This window comes from Eumetopias jubatus, unplaced genomic scaffold (assembly GCF_037043125.1).
Source record: "Eumetopias jubatus isolate StellerSeaLion01/CBP00866 unplaced genomic scaffold, mEumJub1_p1.0 scaffold_11, whole genome shotgun sequence".
NCBI classification, from domain to species: Eukaryota; Metazoa; Chordata; class Mammalia; order Carnivora; family Otariidae; genus Eumetopias; species Eumetopias jubatus.
Window position 1 is genome coordinate 101,951,002 of NW_028274817.1, and position 25,515 is coordinate 101,976,516.

General features: G+C 39.3%; 1 protein-coding gene across 1 annotated transcript in view; it reads right to left on the minus strand.

The window, feature by feature from the left end:
• The window catches only part of IL1RAPL1 (interleukin 1 receptor accessory protein like 1), a 686,391-nt gene that overhangs the window by 31,861 nt on the left and 629,015 nt on the right, over window positions 1-25,515 (minus strand). Inside the window, exons 6-7 of the mRNA XM_088028576.1 lie at window positions 21,097-21,229; window positions 18,626-18,771 (exon numbers count right to left, since the gene is read on the minus strand). Of these exons, the coding sequence (XP_087884702.1) occupies window positions 18,626-18,771; window positions 21,097-21,229 (279 nt within the window). The remainder of the gene's footprint in view (window positions 1-18,625; window positions 18,772-21,096; window positions 21,230-25,515) is intronic.

The following is a 25,515-nucleotide window of genomic DNA, read 5'->3' on the forward strand; positions in this document are numbered from 1 at the left end:
GTCTGCCCACGGGTCCTATCCCCGTTCTTTAATAAAACCACCTTTTTGCACCAAAGACGTCTCAAGAATTCTTTCTTGGCCGTTGGCTCCGGACCCCACCCCACCAAACCTCACCTATATCCTAAAAACCACATCACATCCATCCATCCATCCATCCATCCATCCATCCATCCATCCATTCACTCTCTGTTTAATAAATGCCTTCAATGTAGCGGGTGTAGTACTTAGAGTTCTAGCGATAAGATGATGAATAAAATAAGCTTCTTGTCTTAAAGGGGTTCATGCCTAGTTGCAGAGTCTGGCATATAAGTAGATTATTTGATAACACAGTAATGAAAGCTAATGTCTATTGTGCACTTAAGTTTCAATCTTAAGTGAAAGAAATGCTTTACTTTAAGTAGCATGACCACAGGTCAGGTGACCAACTCACTCAGGGTGTTTGTGTTTCTACTGGGAGATTTTAGGGCTAGGGATCGGACACCGTGGCACAGTCCGGGACGGTACCTGCAAAGATTTTTGGCAAGAAGTTTGGTGCAGAGTACAGAGAAAGCAAATGTATGGCGTGATGGGTGGTGGTAGTCAACTAACTGTTCTGATTTCTCTGCTAGAACATGTTTATCTTTCTTTTCTTTGCAAAGCAACTAACTTGCACCTTGTCAATAAATTTGTTTGAAGGATTCATGGTATCAATTAAACCAGGTTTCCCAAAATTAGGTCAGAAAAACAGGGCAGTGATCCTTCCTCGTGAAAAATTGACATAGTGTCCAAAAGCACAATGTGGCATCACTAACACTGAGCTTTAGTGCTGAAAACATTTCCCCGTTGGATTGTAAAAGCAGTGTTTGAAATCGGCTTATCTAAAGACCATAATGTGGGATGTACTCAGAACAGCTATGTATTTGTACACACATACAAACATACAAAGTATTCAGATGGGGACTCCTTCATCTTAGGTCTCCTAAGATTGAGTATGATGGGGAGAAACCAGACAAAGAAGGAAGAGACTCTGCTATAATAAAGAGCAAAATGGGCCTCAGGTGATCAGCTTAGAAGATAGGGCTACTGTTTATCAAGGTGTCAAATTTCACAGATGCCTAAAAAGAAAATCTCTTATAAGAAAAAGTATTTGCTTTCCCTCTACTAGGAATTTCCTTCTCAACATGTCATACAAATAGGCACAGATGGAATGTTACAAAACGTCTCTTGAGAGAAAATTGTCAGAGTGAAGGTGGCATTGCCATTTTACTCCTTTTTGTTAAGGGCTGCGGTGTTTATCCTGAAAGCAATCCTCCACCAGAGGATATACTGGCACAGTTAGAACAGTTTGGTCTTCCACTGGGAATGCTTTGGATTGGCCAAAGAACCAGAACATCTGGACTACTTAGATAACCAATAGAAGGAGCCATGTTTTCTACAGGAACACTGAACCCTTCTAAAAAAATTATGATTTGTAGTATATTTAACTGTTGGAGGTAGATTTATAAAATATTATACATATGTAAGAATTGATTGCATTGCAATACACAAAATGGGATGCTTTGATCAACTTCCGAATTTTATGTTATTTATTACAATTTTCTCCCTTTAGGGTTTTAATATATTTCCTAATTATTGAAAGCATTAGAATAAAATGTGTTCGGCAAAAGCTGTTTGTTTCTCTCACGAGACAAGTGTCACTCAAAGTCTTGGTGATTCCACAGAGCCAGAGACTATTAAGGCAAAAACAATAATCAAACCATACGCTGGTTTATTTCCCTCAACGGAAGTAAGAGAAAATTCCATTTCTTATCTCTCTTGAATCTTTTTGATAGCTCTCTGTTTCCTGAAAACATAAGAGTGCTAAGACAAATAGTGGTAAGTTTGCCTTCCTTTCTCATTTTGTAAAGAGAGAGTGTCAAGAATTTATTAACACTTGTTTACATTTTTTTCTTCTCCCATTAATACTCTTCAAAGAAATAGGCATGGTTTGGGAACTACTGGTAGCAGAATCTAGCATTCCTTGGTTCCCCCGAAGGGAACAAACAGTAAACAGCTGCTTAAACCATGACAAAGTTGAGAATAAAGTGGGTGGTCTGTATAGTTTAATGGTTTGTGTAGTTGGGATATAGGAAGGGCCTGTCTTCAGGAATGCATTTTCTTTTACCAAAATGGCAATAACGTGGACCTGCTTCATAAAGACCAAGGTATTATCTTAGCGTCTTGTTCTATGTATTGATTTTTGGTGCATGAAATTAGCAATGGTTTGAGAAAATAATGTAGAAGTACAGGTGTCCCCCCAAACCTAATGTTTTCTAATATAGACAGACAAAATGGGAGTGAGAGGGTACATCGAAGCAAATAGGTTTTAATACATTTTTAAATGTGTAAATAACTTGATTTGACAGCAAAAAGATGAATAATAGGTTTCCTGTAAGCATTTTGAAATTTTTCAGTGGCTGTACCAAAATAGATTTATTTTTTCTCTTTTTATTTTCTGACTCTATGAAACATGCTCAATGTGGAGACTTTGAAAATCACAGAAGAATACTGAGAAGACATGAAAGGTCACACAGGATCACACCACCCTGAGATAACCACTACTACTACTTCAGTTAAAAAAATTTTTATGCATCTCTTTCTAGTGTATTAGGTTTTCATGTAACTGAAACCTTTAAATGCTAACAGTCCAAAGTAGCTTTTATTTTGCCTTTGAATCTAGACGGTTTAGCATGGAGTTGCCCAAGGTGGTTTATGATCTGTGTTCTAGTAAGAGTCTTCATGGTAAACTCTTTAGCCTAATTTTTATTCACATACCTATTTATTCAACTACCATTTATAGATGCCCAGTTCAGCAAGGCAAGTCTGGCAGGAATTATTTAACAATGCTATTGAGCTTTTCTTTATATAAATAATATTTTGGGCAGCAGTTTACAAATATTCAGTTAAAAGTAGGTTAAAACACAGTCCCATATTAGAGAAGATATGGATTTGAAATTTCATTTACTCTAACTGCACTCTTCTAAAGATGAGAAAACTAAAACTGGTATGTGAGTAGTTAACAGTTGAAAATACATTTGAATATTACCAGTTTTTATGTGACTATTGAGTTGCCACTGACAACAGTCAACATAAGAAGATAGCCAATATAGAATTTTGTTGTGATACCTTTAATGTAGTCCCTTAAGCTACTTTCAATACTGACATATTTAAATAATATACACATCTGGGGAGAATTAGAAGCGTACTTCTAATTAGTAGAAGAGGAAAAGAACATGCCATCCCAAAATATGCCACCTGGCCATGTAGATTATTTTGAGTTGAAGGCCATTAAGACCCAGCAAACTCAGGAAAAACTTCTACCCTTCCCTTAACTGTCTAAAAGAATTGAAGTAGGGGGGCTAGCCCAGAAAGAGAGCTATTACCAGAGATAACTTTTCCTTAACTTTTTTTTAAAGATTTTTTATTTATTTTTGAGAGAGAGAGAGTTGACGTGGGGCTCGATCCCAGGATCCAGAGACCATGACCTAAACCGAAAGCAGACGCTTAACTGACTGAGCCACCAGGCGCCCTCAGAGGTAACTTTTTAACTGAAAGACTTAATAGGCATGGCTTGGCAAACATATGACTACCAGCTATCTGCTCTTCTTCTCTTCCTGTGACTTGCCCTCCTCCCCGTTGGAACCCCAGACCCTTATATCATTCCTCAGGTTGCCATAAAAGCCTCAACGGCCTAATTGCCTTTGGGTCTCATGTTTTATGGGGTTCTTGTATGCACGAAATTATTTCTCTCTTTTTAGTCCATTTTACATCAGTTTAATTATTAGACCAGCCAAAGAACCTAGAAAGGAAGAGGGGAAAACTTTTCTGATATCCAAGTAGTTGTGAGTCATTACCCTGAAACTGTGGGATGATATGAGTTTTTAAATCACACTCACCTTACATGACATACTAGAATTAGAATTCAAAACTGATTTAAGTGAGGCAATTGATGTCTCATTCTTTTAGGCTTTGATAACAGCTTCTTCCATTTTAGTTTCCATGAACTTGGCAACCATTACTGGTCAGTACTCTGAAATGCAGTTGCATTGTCTTAAGGAATTGTCATTTCTATTCTGCAGTTACAGGAACTTGTCATTTAAAGATATGAGTCAACTTCACAAACACTTAAAACCACAAAAACATCCCTAGGAAGAGCAACCACTTCATTTCACTCTCAAGATTTGCAAAATGAGGTACAATGACTCAAAACTCAAAGAATCTATAAAATCTGACAAATGGGCTAATATATATACCATCAGCCTTACCCAGGGTTTCATATGTTTTTACAAGATTCCTGCACAGGGGCTTAAGGGCAAGTAGTTTACAAACCATAAAAACGAAGAATAATGACACAAAGAGACTTGCTTTAGGTCGCATACAAGTAAAGAGTCAGAACCAAAACATTCTCAAGAAACAGCCTGTTTTTGGGTGCTTGGGTGGTTGAGCGTCTGCCTTCAGCTCAGGTCATGATATCGGGGTCCTGGGATCAAGCCCCATGTCAGGCTCCCTACATGGTGGGGAGACTGCTTCTCCCTCTCCCTTTGCCTGCCGCTCCCCCTGCTTGTGCTGTCTCTCTCTGTCAAATAAATAAATAAAATCTTTAAAAAAGTCTGTTTTTCCATCACAGTTTACAATTTCTTTTCAGTAAATTCTTATTCATATATAATCTCAATTCATGGTAATGATTCTTGGGTGGTTTTTAAAATGATCTTTTTGTGCTTTCTTAAATATACCACTGGGTTTTTTGTGTGTAAAGTAAAAATAAAATCTATTTTAATAGAGTAGGGGCCAAGGGCAGGCTGCCCCAAGATGGGCCACCTTGGTATGAACATTATTTTGAGTTAAAAGTAATCCAAACACAGCAGATTCAGGAAAAGCGCTTTACCTCCCCCTCAGCTGCCTGCTGGTACCAGAGATTTCTCTTTAAGAAACTTACCTGTATAACAGGGCAACCTATATTTTCTAAACATCTCCTCTTACCTTCCTGCTAATGGCCTTTCTCCCCTTTGTATCCTCAGGCACCTATCCTTCTCTTTAGCGCATATAAATGTCATGTTGCCTCACTGCCTTTGGAATTTTCCATGTCTGTGTGGATTCCCCATATGTAGGCTATTAAATATTAAATTTGATTTTCTTCCAATAATCTTTCTCATGTCACTTTGATTCTTAGTCCAGCTAGAAGGACCTTGAAGGGTAGAGGAAATTCTTACTCCCTAACAATAGCATTTAAATGTTCATTTTTAATTTAGAGAGATCAACCTCCAGATACATTAATCTTCAAAGAATACACACTAAAAATAGTGTATGTGCCCTAAAAGTAGAGACAAACAGCTAACATATTTCTTATAGATGGTAAATGTAGTCCTCAACACTAAAATCTAATATTAGTTTCCATGGTAATTTATTGGAAATCAACATATTTTTTCCTATTATATGACCTGAGAGAGTAGTTAGCATTTTTTATGTGTCATGTCTAATATCTCCTTTACTGACCTGGTTGTCAAAGTTCGATATACAGGAACTGCTTGTTAAAAGTTATACCTTGCATTTTATGACCCAGTTGTGCCATTTCTCAACCGAGTGCAGGAATTCACAGCCATAACAATGCACAGCCATCTCCCTCTTCCCAGCAATGTTGCTCTAATACCCCAGGATGGTGGTAGACATTGCTCTGGCAGCAGTGACTCAACTCCTAAAGAAAGACACCTATAGCCCAGTGCTTTGCCCATAGCTGGCACTCAATACATATTTGGGGAATGGGAATGATTTGTTCCTTTTTCATACAGCAGCACTATATGAATCATCTTTAGGCAGCCTGCAGTGGAGTGAGATTTTCATCAGGATATGCAACATCCTCAGTCACCAGGTTGTTCCAACCTAGAAATAATGAGATCAAGGTGGTTCTGAGAAGGAAGAGAGTGGTGTGTGGGCGGGTGCTGACTGTGAATATGTTATCCCGATTGTGATCTCTGATCACATGTGAAATTGTGCTATGTGTGCACTAGATGATACTGTGGGCTTCTTGTGAATACCTTAAATAGAACTATCATTTTTTAAGCTGGCTGTTTGTATGTACTGTAAAGATTTTCCAACACGAAGATCTGAGTTCCAGTGCATTCCCTCTGCTCTGATCTTGGGCTTATGTGTGATTTATAGCTTCTGTTAGCAGCTAGAGACAGATCCCTACTAAAATAAATCGACCTTTTGAACATGTAGGTACTGTTTATCCAGGTTGCATTACTGACTTTTGTCTTTGCCTGTTTTGCAGTCCTATCACTGACCAATCATATGTGGAGGTTCAATTTTTCTACTATGCCTGGCCTTCCTTACTACACATAATTGAGATTTAGTTGAATATGAGTATTCAAAACAGGAAATTAGTGGTATTTATTGCCCATCATGTATCTTGTTTCTCCTTGGTAATTGCTATTTGCATAGACTGAACACTGTATACAGCCTATTTGCATAGACTGAAATACACATATATATCCATAGACACGTTGTTGAGACACATGCCTAAGTGGATTTCCTTTTGTAAAAAAGGGCTATATAAGAATTCTGTCCAACAGTGAGGGCCCTCCTGATTTAAGAGGTTAATTATTTAATACTCGAAGAGAGTGCCCTCTCAGACATCTCTCCGAGTAGCAAATGTGTTCTATAAAGCACAATTTCATTGAATACGTGAGGCAGGTAACCTCATTAAGAGTAGAGTGTGAGGGCAATATGCTAATGTTCAAACAGGTTCAAAGGTTTTGACCATGTAAGAGGAATGAGGCGATGAGCTGGATTTAATCCCACTGACTAGCTACATTCCATTTTCATTTCTCTCTCACGGAAACAGTGAACTCAAGAGAGCTAGTTGCTCTTCACCTATTAGAAGCTACCAAGTTTATCAGAGGACCTGTTGTCTAGGCAAAGACCTCAGTATGCCAACTGCAGTCCACAGACCAGCAGCATCAATATCAATAAGGCACTTGTTTGAAATTCAAACCTTGAGTCCCACCCTGGACTAATGAATTCCAATCATTTTTTAACAAACTCTCCAGGTGATCTGTTTGCACTGTAAAGACTGCAACTGTCAGCAGGCCCTTTTGCTCAACTCTAGACCTTAAAAGTTAAAACCTAAAATAGACAAGACTGCTTGCGTCCTGCTTGAACTGAAGCCCATTGTCCTTATTTCTTTTTTTTAAAGATTTATTTATTTATTTTAGAGAGAGCGTGAGAGTGAGAGAGTGAGAGTGAGAGAGACAGAGAAAGAAAGAGCCACTTGCGTGTGTGAGTAGGGGAGAGGGGCAGAGGGAAAGAGAGAATCCCAAGCAGACTCCCCGCTGAGCGGGGAGCCCAATGCAGGGCTGGATTTCATGACCCTGAGATCATGACCTGAGCAGAAATCAAGAGTCAGACATTCAACCGACTGAGCCACCCAGGCGCCCAGCCCGCAGTTCTTAGTATCACACTTTCCAGAGGCACTGATGAAAGTGTTTTCCAATGATCAGAACATTGCAACCACCAGGCCAGAAAAGCCCTGATAGCAACAGAATGCAGAGAAGACCACAACCCAGAAGTCCTCTTCCCTGCGGCTCAACACATACCAACCCCCCGCCTATGATCATGTGCTCTCTTGCATGCACCCCCCTAAATTCTCCCTATAAAACTCTAGGTGTCCATCTTGCTGGTGGAGAGGTCATTTGTTCAGGCTTGAGCCTGCCACCTCCCCCAGCTGCCAGCACCTGAAATAAATTTCTCCTTTTCTTTTTTCCAAACCCTCATCTCTTGAGTTATTGGCTTCTCTTGAGATGAGTTTATCCGAGTTTGTTCCACAACAGTGTTGGCAAACTCAGCCAGGAGCCAAGCTCTGAATTGGTCCAGCCCCCTTGGGATTCCCCAGGATGGAGCAGTTGGCCTGGGCAGCGGCCCCGGGGGCTCGCCCATTCGTTTCCTGGGTCAGTGGCTATGATAGATCAATTAGTAACACAATAACAACAAAAAATGATTGTGAAGCCCTGCTCTACAGACTTCTAGTTGACTCTCCAAGAGTGGAAACAGAAGGAACCTAATTTTTGCGAATTCCAATGATATAAGAAACACCCAACTGTTAGCTGGGATGCAACAGGAAGTTGCTCAAATAAGAGAGCTAAAAGCTCTCAGCAGAACGGAGGACAAGGGACAAAAGCAGGGAAGGAATGCGTTTTGCTTTGCAAGGAGACAACCAACTAGATGTTTCACCTGATAATGCCTTGCCAGGTGTGTCTCACCTGATGGCCCCTTATGTGAGACAGTCTGAGCCAGACTGGAGCTGAGGACGTGTGCAGAAGCCCCCCTAAGCTGACCTGAAGTTAACTTTAGCTCATTACAATACTAAGATCTCCCCCTACGGGCAGTTTTTTGCCATTTTTTGAACTTTGAACATACGCTATATGCACTGTCATGTTGACATGCTAGGTGTGCACAAGTGAACCAAAAAGTGCCCATGGAAGCCTCCTGCCCCCGCCCCCTAATACACCGAATAAAAGCTTTCTGTACTAACTCCACCAGGAGACAGTGCTTTGAGACCTATCTCCCTGTCTCCTTACTTAAAACAAGTAATAAAAAGTTGTTTGCATTAGACATTTCCTTGGGTTGTGTTCAATTTGATGCACCCCAAGTAGCAAACCCCTTAAGTTCGGTTACACAAACACATTGGTTTTAATCTTGGAGGATTTTCAAGATGAAAATACCTGTCTTTCTGTCAGTAACTGGTGGCAATTTTGCCCCCCTGGGGACATCTGGCGATATTTGGAAACATTTTTGGTTGTCAGAACTAGGGAAGGTACTATTGGCATCTAATGGGTAGAGGCTGGGAATGCTGCTAAGCATTCTACAATACATATGACAGCCCCCCACAACCAAGAATTGATGAAGGATAGTCGGAAGGCAGGCAGGCAGGGACAAGGGGTCCCTACCCTAAGAGGAAATCACCCTTAAAAGGATTTTAAACCACCCAGGAAAGAGCCCTCCACCCTTTCCCATGTGAAGGATAGGTGGCAACAACCTGATTGGATGACAGTCACAGGGAGGGTTCATCAGATGAAAACAGCCTGCTAACAAGCCCATAAAAACCCCTAGACTTAGAAACTCCGATGGCAACCCTCTTGGGTCCCCTCCCTCCTGGGGAGCTTTGTACTATCACTTTGCTATTGCCCAATAAACCTTGCTGTGCAGCCCACTACTCTGTCTGGTCTACCTCTTCATTTTTTGAAGCAGCCTGAACAAGAACCGTGGGCACCAATGAAGGAAAAAATCCTGTAACAGAATTAGCCAGTTCAAAATGTCAATAGTGGTGAGATTAAGAAACCCTGCTGCAGACAAAGTTTATATTACTCAGAATACATTTAATCATCCATTCATCACATTTACAAAGTGGGTTACATATGTTGAGTAATATAACACAGAAGTACAAGTTAAAGATCTTTATCAAGAATTTAACATTTAGTTGGAAAACAAGTGAAAAATTCAGTAAGACAAATAAAGGACTTCCATTGACGATGCCCACGTATACTTAAATTCTAAGAGCTCTGGCCCACATGATTAGTTCAGCATGAATGATAAAAGGTTTTATCCTTCGTGGTCCCAATACTGGCTTTGTCCAGGATCATCTCGTTGATATTTACTAATTGAGGAAAAAGCTAATCATCCCCAAACAGTGGTCCTTTTCTTTCCTAACAAAGACACTGCTTGAATAGTCTAGTTCACACTGAAGCAAACTGAATGACCAAAATGACTAAAAGGCAAAACTATGCTGATCAGGAAAAACTGGGATCAAGAGACTTTTGAAAGGACATTCCAGGTCTGAGGCAAAAATAAGTTGAATTTAACCTCACTTACATCATATATTTTATGTCTAAGGAAATAGCTCAAAAGGTTGGCTCTCATGCTTGTAATTTTGGTGACAATCGAACAACCTTGTTGAAATGTCCATTATCAAGAAACTCAAAGGTACAAAATTACTAGTATTGGACAATTTGTGCTCCTGGCGTAAAAGCCACCAAGTGTATTTTTTGTTTCGGCGTTAGTTATCGAGAAGAAAAAAAAGGAAGAACTGAGGTCAGCTGTTTAGATGTCTTACACAACTGAAGAGCAGAGAAGCAAGAAAAATGTTACAGGCTAGAAAAATTTTTGACTGAAAAATGTCAGATCTTATCCAAGGAGATAATTTGTTAAACTTGATGGCTCTGACTTGGAGATGCTGTAGCAACATAACTAAAGTTCCTTAATATTTGGGAATTGCACAGGCAATGAAGGGGAGCAGAATATACACCCCCCAAACATGCTTTTTTTGGCATATGGATTATTTTGGCTGATTATCATTATTTTTTGAATTTTTTTGAGATTTTATTTATTTATTTGAGAGCGAGAGGGAGCGAGAATATTAGTGGGGAGGAGAGGGAGAAGCAGCCTCCCCACAAGCAGGACCCTGGGACCATGACCTGAGCCACAGACCCTTAACCAAATGAGCCTCCCAGGCGCCCCCGAGGCTGATTATTTTTTTAAAAGATTTTATTTATTTATTTGAGAGAGAGAGCGAGCATGAGAGGGGGGAGGGTCAGAGGGAGAAGCAGACTCCCTGCCGAGCAGGGAGCCTGATGCGGGACTCGATCCTGTGACTCCAGGATTATGACCTGAGCGGAAGGCAGTTGCTTAACCAACTGAGCCACCCAGGCGCCCCAAGGCTGATTATTTTTAAGAAACTGCAGACACAGGAGAAATTTTGAAAACTGAGAAGTTACCCTTTTGTGAAAGATATTTACATTTATAAGGGAAATCTCCATTTGTAAGGGTGTCTCCCTTTCTTAACCTGGAAGAGCCAGGGACTCAAACTCTCTAAAAACTCTTTTTTTTTTCTTAAAGATTTTATTTATTTGAGAGAGAGAGAATGAGAGAGAGCACGAGAGGGAAGAGGGTCAGAGGGAGAAGCAGACTCCCCGCTGAGCGGGGAGCCCGATGTGGGACTCGATCCCGGGACTCCAGGATCATGACCTGAGCCAAAGGCAGTCGCTTAACCAACTGAGCCACCCAGGCGCCCTAAAAACTCTTATCAATGGAGAAAGCAATGACTTAAATCTGTGTAACAACCACACCCTTGATTACTGTGTTTCTCTTGGAAATCTCCCATAACTGGCTCTCCCACCCTCAGCATCTTCTTTTGTCTGTAGCTGGAGATGGTATTTAGGGTGGTAGCTTAGGCCATTTCAGGCAGTTACTCAGTTTTTCTGGATATCTCCCTTGCATAAGGGGGTATACAAGTTATTAAACTTGTTTGTTTTTTTTCCTGTTAATCTGGTTTGTTATTACAGGGAGGTCTCAGCCAAGAATCTAGAAGGGTCAAGGGAAAATTTTTTTCCCTCCCCAGAGCAGTAACTCAAAAAAAGTGACCCTTTAGTGAATGCCTATTCAGTTTTTAATGAGTCATTGTCTTTCTAGGGAGATGCCACCACATAGAGAGGTAGGAGGTTTTGGTATCTGGGCAAAGTTTGACTTTTCCATATTTTGAAGTCAGTGATCAAAGATGTCAGATGTTGAGCCCTGAGAGAGGCTTAAACAGTTCTGGGATCTTACTGTATCTCTCAGTAAATAAATACACTAGGTAAATACTAACTAGGATAGGGGCATATACTCCAAAAATGATTCATTACAAAAAGGGATAAGGAGTCCACTGGGTCTAAATTCATCCGGCTTTAAAACAGTGCATCCTAAATGATGTACACGTTAATTACATTACTAATGATATTCTGGGGACCAGGAAGTTTATTGAGCAAGTCTAATTTCTATTGATTACATTCTTTGGAGGGAGAAAGTGTGTGTGTGTGCAAGAAATAAAATGGGTTTGAGAGGGAATAGAGAAAACCTAGATGTTTATCATTATTAACTAGTGCTGGTCTCTGAGATAGATACTTTGCTAGTTCCCAAACTACTTCATGATGAATGGATTGCTATATTATTGTAATCAATATATCTAAACATAACCATTCAGAACAGGATTGTTAATGAACATTCCCTCAATGTGACAGTTTCAAAGCTAAACATTCCCTAGAAGCATAATTCTATATTAGGAATGCTTAATATCAAAGCAATTTAAAGAGTAGATGGTGGCATCTCAAATTATATTGGTTTTATTTCCTGTTCATTTAATTTTATGAGTGCCAGACACACAGTAGGTTCTTAATGATTATCATTAAATGCAAGAATAAATGAATGAAGCTCTCCTTCAGGACAGCACATTCTAACTAAAGTAAATCTATTATAAGGTAAAATATGGACTCAATGGAGCTGGAGCTAAAGCTGGCCATTTTAATATGAGATAAATTAGACTTAAAATGAGATTTGCGGGAGTTTTTAATAGAACACATTATTATCACATCCTAAATTACCCAGAATATCATGTAGTTGGAGCAGAGAAATCATGTACTGGCTGCTAACATTTACTGGATGACAAATGTGTGTCAGACATTGCGATACATATTGACACTATTTTTGTTTATTTAATCTTCATAGCTATTCTATATGGTAGGTTATTATTCCCATTTTATAGAAGAGAAATTTGAGGGTCATAGAGATTAGGTGATTTGCCCAAGAGAGTGGGGCCAGACACTTGGTTCCTGGACCTGTTTTGAAAATATAAGCAGGACTATAGTTGGTATTAGTTGTATTATTAACTTAGCTCCACGTTCTGTTTTATGTTTTATGCACCTCTTAACCTCATGCACAAGCAATCATTCACTTTGCCTTTTTTTATCCCTACTCTTTGATTGTGGAAACCTAATGAGCAATGGATGGTAACATTTGTTTTGAGGTATCTGATCATACCAGGTCCCAAATAGTGCCTCACTGTCTGGAAGAATGCTGTCCCTAGGCTCAACAGGGCAAGGTAGTTTGGGGAATGATCCTGGCCTTCTTGATCGGCTGTCCTTCTGATAATAAAGTTTTCTTCACTTCAAAATCAGTGTCTCAGACATTTGCTTACTGCACATTGGGCGCACAGACTAGTTTAAATTTGGTAACAGTAACCCAGTCAGTACACAGAGAATTGGGTTTTGAATACATACCATTGCTAGAGTCCACACCCTTAACCATTAAGCTGCTTTGCTCCATATAGTAAACATGTGTACACTGGGAGGCCATCCAGAGTGAGAGATTGGACAAAACACACAGTGAAGAAGAAATTTAGGACTGCCTGATGGGTGCAAGAGTGGTTAGGCCTGAGGCTAGAGCACATTGCTGGCTGGGTATTGATCTGAAGACAAGGGAAAACGTAAAAAATGGAGGGAACAGGAAAGATCAGGATTTTGGAGGGAAACTGAAGGTGAAGGTCAGTGTTGGATACATGTCAAGTCAGGCAGCAGCAATGAGAAACCTAAGCAAAAGCATTTGGGTAAAAGGATTCAGAGACTGAAACATGAAATTCAATCACGTATGGGCAACAGTGGGAACGAGAAATAACACAGAAGTGAATGTGCTAGCTCTGTGCTTTGGTTCTTTTCCGAGCAAGCTTGTCAGGTCAGGGACTAGAGTGAGGACTCTAAAGCCCCCTGGCCATTGCCCGTTCATTCTTCATCTCTCATTCACTGCCTAATCTAGTTCTCTGTAGAGTATGTGAAATATATCTGCGTGGCATACCTGACATGATCTTAACTGTCCAAGTACCTTCCCTAGCTGCAGGAACCAACAATTTTGAATATTCTCATATAAACCTTTTCTTTTTTTCTTTTTTTAAAGACTTCATTTCTTTTTAAGTAATCTCCATACCAAACATGGGGCTTGAACCCAGAGCCCCAAGATCTTTGATCGAGAGTCGCACGCTCCACCTACTGAGCCAGCCATAGAAACTTTTTTTTTTTTTACGATCAATTTCCTAGGAAATTTTCAGCCAGTGTTTGTGGAAGTAGGTTGGTTGGTTTTGTTTTTGTTTTTTAAGATAAAGCCTGGTCCAAACTCTACCCTAGTTCGATCCTAGCTGAATTATTTATTGTAGTATCCTCTCAGCATTAAGGAAAACTCATTTAATACATGTGAGTGATATCTCAAAGAATCCGTAAGAAGGGGAGCAGGTTTTGCCATCCCAAAATATGCCACTTGGGCATGAGGATTATTTCGGGCTAAAGGCAATCAAGACACAGCAAACTCAAGAAAGACTTTTACCTCTCCCTTAACTACCTAAATGGGGGCGCCTGGGCGTCGGCCTTTGGCTCAGGGTCATGATCCTAGGGTCCTGGGATTGAGTCCCACATCTGGCTCCGCGCTCAGCAGGGAGCCTGCTTCTCCCTTTCCCTCTGCCCCTCCTTCCTGCTTGTGGCTCTCTCTCTCTCTCTCTCTCTCTGTCTCAAATAAATAAATAAAACCTTAAAACAAACAAACAAACAAAAACTACCTAAATGAATGTAGGTAGGGGGCCTGGCCCAGAAAGAAATCTATTACTTGAGATAACTTTGCATCTGAAAGTCCTGACTATACGGTAAAGCAAACAACTAATTACCAAACATGGGCTCTTCTTACTGTCCTGTGAATGACCCACCTCCTCTTTGAAGCCCCAGGCCCCTGTGCCATTCCTTAGCTCTGGACAGCACATAAGCCTCAACTGCCTGACCTGTCCTTGAATCTCCTATCTCTGGGGCTCCGGTATGTATCAAATTAAATTTGTTTTTCTCCTGTTAATCTGTCTTATGTCAATTTAATTATTAGACCAGCCGAAGAACCTAGAAAGGAAGAAAGGAAAGGTTTTCTACCCTAACACATACCACCCACTGGAGGGCTCCGACATCATTTTTATTACACCAACAATACTGAGCAAAAGGTAACGGTGGAAGAAAAAGTGCTTAAGTAACTTGCACAAAAGTGTGTCCTGGCAAGTCTACTCGTCAGAAGAACTGATAATTGTGGTCTGCAAGGTCTGTATGCATCTAACACTTTAACACAGATCTTTCAGGAGGTTTTAAAAATGAAAGAATTTGAAGGCCTGTAAGATAAGGGATTTATGAATAAATGGCAGAAAAATATGATTAAATGTGACATCTTCCAGTTCCTTCTCTGAGCTTTACTCTTCTGAGTGATAGAGCAATTCATCTGATAATTACATAATTGCTAACATGACAATAACTTGACTCTTTCAGGAACTCTATGATCAAAGACCATAACTATAAGCCTACCTTGTGCTGTGCCTTGACCTTCTGAACCTTGCAGAGCTGCGGAGCTTGCAGTTATGCCACCTGTTAACCAAAGTCCTTTCTTTTTCCCTAAGATGATTGGGATAGACCATTCCCCATGATTATAAGCCTCTCAAGGGCAGGAGATTGCATGCCTTGTTGCTTTTGTGAGTTGATGACTCACTCATTTCCTGAAGCTCCCTTGGGAAGGAAGGCACACACTGACTTTCAATGGGACTTTTGGAGTACATGACCTTGAAGAACACTTTTTGGCTTCTTAATGCTTTTATTTTACTAAAAACAAAATGCTCTCTCAGTATAAATACATATTTAAAAACCATTGTGGATTTAAGCATTAATGACTGCTCCAACACTAGCCACAATTTTCTTCTTCATGTTTACGGAATTCGACAGTATTGGGAAAGTTTTTCAAACAATTTCCTTTATTCTTCATTTATTTTTGTAGTACTGGAGGCTTTTGTAGCTATGGGCAACTTAACCTTAGGCCACACGTGCTAAAAATAGCTTGGGGGTGTCTGACCCTTCCTGGCTGTGTGCCTGTCTGTAAGAACAGAGCTTTAATAGTTTATCCTCCTTAGCTACAATTCATTTTCCTTCTTTTCTCTTTATGATGGTATAGGGGCCAAGGGCAGGCCACCCCAAGACAGGCCACTTTGGCATGAAGATTATTCTCAGCTGAAGGCAACTGAGACCCTATGGGCTCAAGAGAAACTTTTGCCCTTCCCTTAACTACATAGAAGACTCGAAATTGAGGGTCTTTTCCAGAATAAGGGTTATTAGCAGAGGTAAGTTTTATCTGAGTGATCCATCTGTATGGCAGGGTAAACATCTAATTACCAAACATCTGTTCTTCTTCTTTTTTTTTTTAAAGATTTTATTTTTTTATTTGACAGAGAGACACAGCGAGAGCGGGAACTCGAGCAGAGGGAGTGGGAGAGGGAGAAGCCGGCTTCCTGCTGAGCAGGGAGCCCGATGCGGGGCTCGATCCCAGGACCCTGGGATCATGACCTGAGCCGAAGGCAAGACGCTTAACGACTGAGCCACCCAGGCGCCCCTGTTACCAAACGTCTGTTCTTCTTATCATTTTGTGAATTATATTCCTTTCCTCCAAAGTCCCCAGACCCCTACCCCCTTCTCCTTAGTTCAGGATGACATATATGCCTCATTTTGCCTGACTGTCTTTGGAATTTCCATGTCTGTGTGGATTCCCCACACGGACACTATTAAATTTGATTTTCTCCTGTTAATCTGTCTCATGTCAATTTGATTCTTAATTCAGGTAGAAAGAGCCTTAAGGGGACAGGAATTCTTGCTCCCTGACAAGCAATACTTAACTGTTACTCCTCCCTGTTCTAAAAAGAAATAAGTGTTGTCCAAGTGAACAGATTTTTATATGTGCCCTGTATCTTCTCTGCACTCTTTCCCTTCTTGAGAAATAATTCAGACTCTTTAAATTAGAGTATATTCAAAAGAGTGACCAGGATGGTGGAAGTACTGTAACCTCAGAAAGGAAGAAGGAATAAAAAAAACTAGGCAAGTTGAATCTAGGGAAATAAAGACTCAGAAGGACCATGGCGATGGTCAACAAACTTTTGATGGGCTGTTTTGGGAAACAGAGATTAAAAGTGTAGAACTGGGGTCAAGGGGTAGACAGACAGTGAAACAGGGATGCTTTCTGACAGGTTTTACCAGAGATAGAACTGGCTTCCTTGAGAGGGAATATGATCCAGTATAAGGTGATTGATCACTTAGGAACACGTTATGGAAGGGTTCAATTGCACAACATTTAAGTTGCTTCCAACCCTGGCAAGCTGTTTCTGTCCTTTCATAATACTTCTTTTCTCACTTCCTTCATTGACTATATATGTTAAGCTACAGAAAGAAACAATCATTGCTACCTGTCCTTACTTTTCCCCTCTACTCATATCTCCCAAAGGTAGACTATTTTAATACTGTAGTCTCCTGACAACAGAGGTGTCTGTTTTAATAGCTTTCAGTAGCATTATTCAAAGGGAATCTATTGCCCAATAAAGGGGGGGGGGAGCAGTCTTCAATGTTCTCTTTCTTTTTCAAACTCAAAGCGTCTAGGATTAAACATGTGCCTTGAAATTAAAATCATTATACATTTGCTGAGTAAGAGAACACCAAATATACTTGTTCCCAAAGCTGGAAAGGTTTCACTAAGCGTAATGTAGGAAAAAAACCACTTTTCTTTGTAATGTACATGAAAAATTTCTACAGTGAATGCATGGTTCCAGGTTCACAACTGTCTTGTTAAAAAAGAAAAACAAGCCCAAGCTGGAGTCATTTGCCTCCCCTCCGCAACAGCAAACCAAGACTTAATTACAGTTTTGACCTATCTCAGGAATGTGACCTTTTAAAAGTCAATCTGAAATTTCCCACATCAGCACAAGTGAGTTCATCTGCATGATAAAAAAAAAAACCCATCTGCCTTTTCCTGTCACCCACCCCCAAACAAAGTGTCCAGGCTTGAATCCTTTCTTTCTTTTGTTAATAACTTCTTGCCCCACCCTCCTTCCCATAAAAACCTTCCATTTTGAGCAACTGCTCAGAGCTGCCCAATTCATGAGTCATTTAGTAAAGCCAATTAGATTTTCAAATTTACTCAGTCGAATTTTGTTTTTTAATAGTCTCTAATGTGAAACAATTCAATATATATATTTATACATGTTTTAACCCTGTGCCTACCATGTTGGGGTTGCTGTGGAATCATTTAGTGCAGCAGATAAGGTACTCAACCACAATCTATCTTCCTTGAATTATTACTAATGAATAATAATTGAATGATAGTTTGTTAATGACTAATTGATAAATTACTGTTAATCTTGGGAAGATACTACACATGTAAAAGTTATCCAAGGCAGAAAAAACTGTCAAGAAGTACTGCCACAGGGAATTCCTCAGACATAATTCTTACACTAAAGGAAGAACCTTCAAATAAAGAACACAATCTTTGACTTAAAATTTCCTGTTATTTTTTATTGGTTTGTCAATTTCCAACAGTAATAAATAGCATTTAACTTCCTTTCTCTTGCGTACGGGCTCTGTGCCAAGCTCTTCACATTTCTTGTCTTCTTTCATCCTTAAAACACACTGAAGAGTTGCCACCATTGTTTCCCCATTGGCTAGTACCAGGAAACTGAAGCTTAGGGAAGTGAGATGCCACCCCCAAGATTTGGGGTAAAGCCCAACAAGGGATCCATATTTTACTCTAGAGCCTGAGCTAGTCACGCATTCACTGTGTTATCCACTGTGATGGCCCTAACGCTATTGTGCTTATTTTATTTAGGGTAAACTGATGTAGAAAAACCACAATATTTTTTCGGTTCCCAATTCTTTCCCTCCCATTACAGGTTTAGGACTACTCAAGCTTAGAAGGTGACACTCACCCCGTTTGTGAAGGAGAACGCTAGCATGCCGACGTCCATTTCCATTTTCAACGTAACAGGAGTAATTTCCCAAGTCACCTTCTTCTACAGAGTCCACAATTAATGAGATGGAAACTTCCTGTTCCCCGAGATGCTCCTTGAGAATTCTAAAATATAAAGCAAAACGAAACAAAAAACCCCACACAAACACACACAGACATGAAAAAGAAAAAAAGAAATTAGATGAATCTGAATCTGAGGTGAAAATACCTACAGCATCTGTGCTTCAAATTTGGCTATGGATTGATGCTATCTTAATTAAATTATATCATGCCCTTTTCCTCTTCATTTCTAATGAGGAAGCGTGTTTTTGGAGATGCTAATGAAGTTGTAGTTAATTATCTCTCTTAGCAGGACAATCACACTGTCATAATAAAGAGGTGAGAAAGACCTTGAAGAAAAGTTTACAGACTGCTTTCCCTTTAAGGAATATGATATAGTAAAGGTGAGAGAGAAGAAATTCTAATGTCTTAGGCTGGGAGACTAATTATATAGATCAGGTTAGTTTTTTTTTTTTTTTAAGGAAAAATAGAAAATTTTGGAGCAGTTTTGACATTTCAGTTGAAAGCTCCAGCCCGTTTTTTTTTTAAATGATACAAATCAAGTGCCTATTTTAAAAGAAATGTGAAATTATAAACCCATAGACTAAATGTTTTGATGAAGTTTTTAATTCTGACATTAAAATGAATGGTAAACACTAACCTCACTGTCGAAGGTTTTCATAATCTTTTAGAGCAAATGGAAAACCTCGAAGTGAGTCTCTCTTACCTGCTTCCCACCTCCACCTTTCCTTCTGTTTGGTAACTCGTGTCTGCACAATACTTCCTAATGTAGAATTAAAGAAATACACCTTTCTAGACCCTTTCTTCAGCACCCACAAAAAGAGAGGGGAAAAGTTAGGAAGTTTATTGTCCTCTTTTAACTTTAACATCCTAAAGTATATGGTTAAAAGATAACAGTGAGGGGCGCCTGGGTGGCTCAGTCGTTAAGCGTCTGCCTTCGGCTCAGGTCATGGTCCCAGGGTCCTGGGATCGAGCCCGGCATCGGGCTCCCTGCTTGGCGCAAAGCCTGCTTCTCCCTCTCCCACTCCCCCTGCTTGTGTTCCCTCTCTCACTGTCTCTCTCTCTCTCTCAAATAAATAAATAAGAATCTTTTTTTTAAAAAGGTAGTAGTGAAGTTATAAATATGAAAAATGGTACAGGAACGTTTTAGTACATATTGGATAATTGTCCATCTGGGTATTTCCGAACCCCACTGGAGTGCAATATTCTTGTGTATTTGTTGCCAGGAAGAAGATTCCAATAGAAATAACCTTATATGACAGTTTTATATGTTTTTATTTGCTATTGCAAAACTTTTTCACTTGTACCTTTGATCAGGTTTTAAAAGTCCTCACATTTAGGAAGAGGAACTTTAGCTTAAATGCTCATATATACCCAGAAGATGTGACCTTTAGATCGGAGAATGTTTACACATGCTCAGCATTTTGATTCAATTATAACTTATTATTTATGCGCTTGCTTACGTATACTATGATTAAAGATGAGTATCTCTGTCCAAGCATAAGTTCAGTTATAATTGAATACCTCAATACTTAAAAGTAAATGAACAAGTAATTTTTTTTTTAAAGAGGTTTAAACATTATGCCCTCAAAATAGACGGTATTTTTTAATGGTTATTCTTTATCATCCCCACAATATTGATATTTAGACCTTAAAGTAGGACTAAAAAAGACAGTGAAAACATTTTGTGTATCTTTATCATTCCTATCAAGTGCTTTATAGTCTACTTGATGGCTCAAACATGTAAAAACATATAAAAGGAAAAGACAGAGATTGTGTTTGGTTGAGTCCTAGTACCTATTTCTTCTTAACAATTTTCTTTTCTTTTCTTTTTTTTAAAGATTTTATTTATTAATGACAGAGAGAGACACAGCGAGAGCAGGAACACAAGGCAGGGGGAGTGGAAGAGGGAGAAGCAGGCTTCCCGCTGAGCAGGGAGCCTGATGCGGGGCTTGATCCCAGGACCCTGGGATCATGACCTGAGCTGAAGGCAGACACTTAACGACTGAGCCACCCAGGCGCCCCTCTTCTTGACAATTTTCTAAAAAAGAGCTCTTATAAACAAAAGGCACAATATCACATTTTCCACATTTGATGGTATTTTGGTCTGTCTCACTCAGTTTATTCCTTAGTGAAAAACTCCTTTCTATTTCCCTTAAATTTTTTGCAAATGGCATTCATGTTTTGCAATTCCATAGTCAGTCTCTTAACAGTGTTTTGCTTCTTGGTGGTTCAATGTTGAGATATTTTTATTATAATAGTAACCCCCCAAAAAACAAGAAAAAAACCCTTATTTTCCCTTAGCTTACTTTCTGTTCACTAACACAGCAAATGCTAACTTGACTGTACAAAAGAAAAAAATTATTTTACCTAATGTCACTTTCCCAAACTCGATTTTCATCCAGATCTTCAATAAACTTCTCTCCTTTCATCCAGTAAATTAAAGGACTGACATCTCCACTGTACCCAAAGAAAGCTCTGCAGGTTAGATTAGCTGAGTCGCCTGCAGAGAGAAGTGATGGAAATGTGTTATAAAACTATTTGTACACTCTTCTTTTAGGCAAACTGGCAGGTAACATTTTAATCACTTCATTGATTTAATAAAACATTTACCTAAAACGTTTTTTCAGCTATTTTTAATCTCTGTCAAATTTATAGACTATGTGCTTTTGACAGCTTGTTTAACGAAATAGGAGTTACTTATAAGATTTTGAAGATCGGTCAGCTATTTTTGAGAAGGTTCTTCCAGTTATGCTTGCCTCAGGTGTTTACGCGATTAGATTTAGGTTATGAATTACTGGGACTGATACCACAGAGGTGATGTGCCCTTCTCAAAGTGTGATATCAGAGGGTACGTGATGTTAGTAATTACAAGATTTCACAGGGCAGGTAGAAGGTGTTTCTCAGTCCTGAATGTGGAAAATTGAAAGGAAACAAAATCTTTGGATGGGGAAGAGAACTGTAAATCCAGGAGCCCCTAAAAATGTTATTAAAACATTTTCACCGTATATGGAATAATGTTCTAATTAAGGAAACCAACATATGCTCAGGTAGAAACGCACATTTTAAAAAACAAATAAAGAACTCATGAGAATAAATACTTGGGATTTTTATTAGATGTAAAATCAATGATGCTACTGTGGAGATTAGTTTCTTTCAACAGGCTCCTCAGGAGAGACCACTGTAATGATGAAGACAGATTGGTCGATTACTTAATAAGGTAAGTGGAGTCCCTGACTAAAAGGCAGAAGTTAATTTAATGCCTGCGAAAGTAAGGTTTATTTCTGGACACTTAGGCCATTTTGCAAACACCTGGTTTCCCCAAGCCTTAGCTGGCATTAGAGAACTGAAATACTCCAGTACATACTAGTTTTAAGATCTTGGTGCCTCCAAGTGGAGTCAGAAAATGGGCGATGAGATGGGGAGCCGTAAGGGCCTACTCCAGCTTGGACTGGGGCAAGGAAACTCTTAGGGTATGTAGTGTGCCAAGGGCAAGCTGCCCCAAGATGGGCCACTTTGGCATACTGATTATTTTAAATAAAAATTACTTAAGAGACAGCCCATACAAGAAGGACATTCAGACTCTCCTCTGTCTCCGTGAAAGCACAAAATGAATCTCCCATGTGAAAGGTACCCTCCCTGTACCAGAAAGTAAAGAAGACACCCTTATCATCAGAGACAGAGAATTTAGAGCTGAGAAGGCTGTAAAAACAACCCTTGTTTACTTTTTACCAGTATTCGACCGCAGCCCAAATCTGTTTAGAATTCCTAACTGAAGCTCTCAGAATTAAGTTTTCTTTGTCCTGTCAATTTCTCACAGATTTATTACGTCTTTGTCTAAAAAGCATAAAAACTGCCTGCCTTGGTCATTTCTTTAGGAATCAATTTCATTATTGGGCCTCCATAAGTACATAATAAAACTTTGGTTTTTTTTGTCCTGTTAATCTGTCTCATGCCAATTCCTATTCCTGCAGGAAGACATTGAGTGGTAGAGGAAGGATTTTTCCTTCCCCTCAGGTACTTTAAGAGGGGCTGAAAACTGAGCCCCAGTGACACCTTTGTTGGCCTCTGAAGCAAACAGATTTTCTCAATTTCATAAATTCTTGAGAAGATTCTAAAGGACCCTGATAGAATTGTGCAAGACTGCTGAATCACAGTTCTGTACTTCTGAAACAAATAACGCAACATATTTTAAGAAAAAAGAAAAAGAAGAAGATAACAGGAGAGGAAGAAAAGGGGAGTATGTCAGAGGGGGAGACGAACCATGAGAGATGATGGACTCTGAAAAACAAACTGAGGGTTCTAGAGGGGAGGGGGGTAGGGGGATGGGTTAGCCTGGTGATGGGTATTGAGGAGGGCACGTTCTGCATGGAGCACTGGGTGTTATGAACAAACAATGAATCATGGAACACTGCACCAAAAACTAATGATGTAATATATGGTGATTAACATAACAATAAAAAAATTAAAAAAAAAAGAAAGAAAAAAAATAAAGGACCCTGATAACTAAATGACCTTGAGGTGCAAAGAAGGAGCGTCCTAAAGACTGGAAACCTCAGAGCTAAGCTATGAGTTAATAGTGAATATCTCCTTAAATTGTGCTTATGAGTGATTGCATGAGTATATCTACTTGCAATGACATATCTGATAAAGGGTTAAATCCAAAATCTATAAAGAACTTATAAAACGCAGTATCCCAAAACAAATAATCCAATTAAAAAATGGGCAGAAGACGTGAATAGACATTTTTTCAAAGAAGACATCCAGATGGCCAACAGACACATGAAAAGATGCTCAACAGCACTCATCATCAGGGAAATACAAATCAAAACTACAATGAGATATCCCCTCACACCTGTCAGAATGGCTAAAATTAACAACACAAGAAACAAGAGTTATTGGCGTGGATGTGGAGAAAGGGGAACACTCTTGCCCTGTCGTTGGGAATGCAAACTGACGCAGCCACTCTGGAAAACAGTCTGGAGGTTCCTCACAAAGTTAAAAATAGAAATACCAGCAATTGTACCACTAGGTGTTTACCCAAAGAATACAAAATACTAACTCGAAGGGATACATGCATCCCAATGTTTCCACTGACTGATGAATGGATAAAGAATATGTAGTGCATATATATATATATATACATATATATATATAACAGAGTATTACTTAGCTATAAAAAATGACATCTTTCCATTTGCAATCACATGGATGGAGTTAGAGTATTATGCTAAGCAAAATAAGTCAGTCAGAGACACACACATACCGTATGATTTCACTCATATGTGGAATTTAAGAAAGGAAACAAACAATCATAGGGGAAAAAAAGAGAGTGGTAAACCAAGAAACAGACTCTTAACTCTAGAGAACAAACTGCTGGTTACCAGAGGGGAGGTGGGTGGGGGGATGGGTAAAACAGGTGATGGGGATTAAGGAGGGCCCTTGTGATGAGCACCGGGTGATGTATGGGGTGCTGAATCACTATATTGTATACCTGAAACTAATATAACACTGTATGTTAACTAACTGGAATTCAAATAAAAACTTAAAAAAATAAATTCTATTCTCCAAGTTCTACAATAAGAACATTTTATTGGATAAAATTAATATCATTATCTTAACTATGTCCATTGTGTAAAAACAATTCATAAATTCTTGCTCATCTAATATTTCTAAGATGGCATGATATAGCTTTCTCCTTTTATCTCTGTTTATTCTGCATGTTCTCCAAGTAAGTGATTCCTCATGGATTTTGGTCCTATACACAATAGTCATCATTAGTGACAAGATATGCAAAATCCAGAAAATGTCTACAAGCTTTTACGAGGCAAAATGGAGCTCTAAGTAGGTTCCTTTATTATTATTTTTTGTATATAAATATTTCCTAAATATTTTAATATGTAATCTCCCCCTTCCTGGGAGACTATTTGCATTACAAAATGGATAAACTGAATGCCAACTTACTGACTGGAAATTAACTGTGGATTTCTATGGGAAGTGTCAATCCAATGTTACAAAACAATTTTAAATCTAATATTCTTTGCTTTTACCTTTTTATAAGAGGGCCAGCTTTTATGCAACTGAACTACCTGTTACAGTGTCAAGGTAGTCATGTATTCAACAGTAAATCTCAAAATACTAGCTGGTGTGATGATTAACATTACATACCAACAGAATGAACACACATTACAGAGTTTTACATTTTTATATCTCAATAATTCACATAATCTGTCTTTTAAGAGATCAAGTTTTAGTTTTTAGGGGGGAGTTAGTGACAATACTTTGGGATCACATAAGGAATAGTCACTGCAAAGCTTGGATTATTTCCACATAATTTCTTAAAAGGTGATAGCAGTGACTATAGATCACTTTGCTCTTTATCAATATGATAGGAAACTTTTCAAGGCGGAGATTAAGTAGAAAGCCTGATAAGGTGGAAAACATATTTTTTTACTTTTATAATTTACATGCATCAGTATGTGTGTAGGGGGAAGAGTGAGAGAGATGGAGAGAGAGTGAGAGACAGAGAGAGGGTTAGATTGGGGAGCTGTCAGCTGCCTCTCAATGTAATCAGGATAGAAAGTCAACTTGAGCAGAGCTCTGTTCTGTGAAGAGATGTTTGAGTGGTTTCTCTCAATTACACCTACTTGTGTGGCTGCACAAAAGGAGACCATGCCCCTTCTTAAGCACAGGCATGCTAGCAGGAAAGGACAGCAGAAACCCAGTGGAGTCAGTCCTGAGAGAAGTGACAGGTAAAGTCCGGCTCACACCTGAGACTACCCAAGTGTC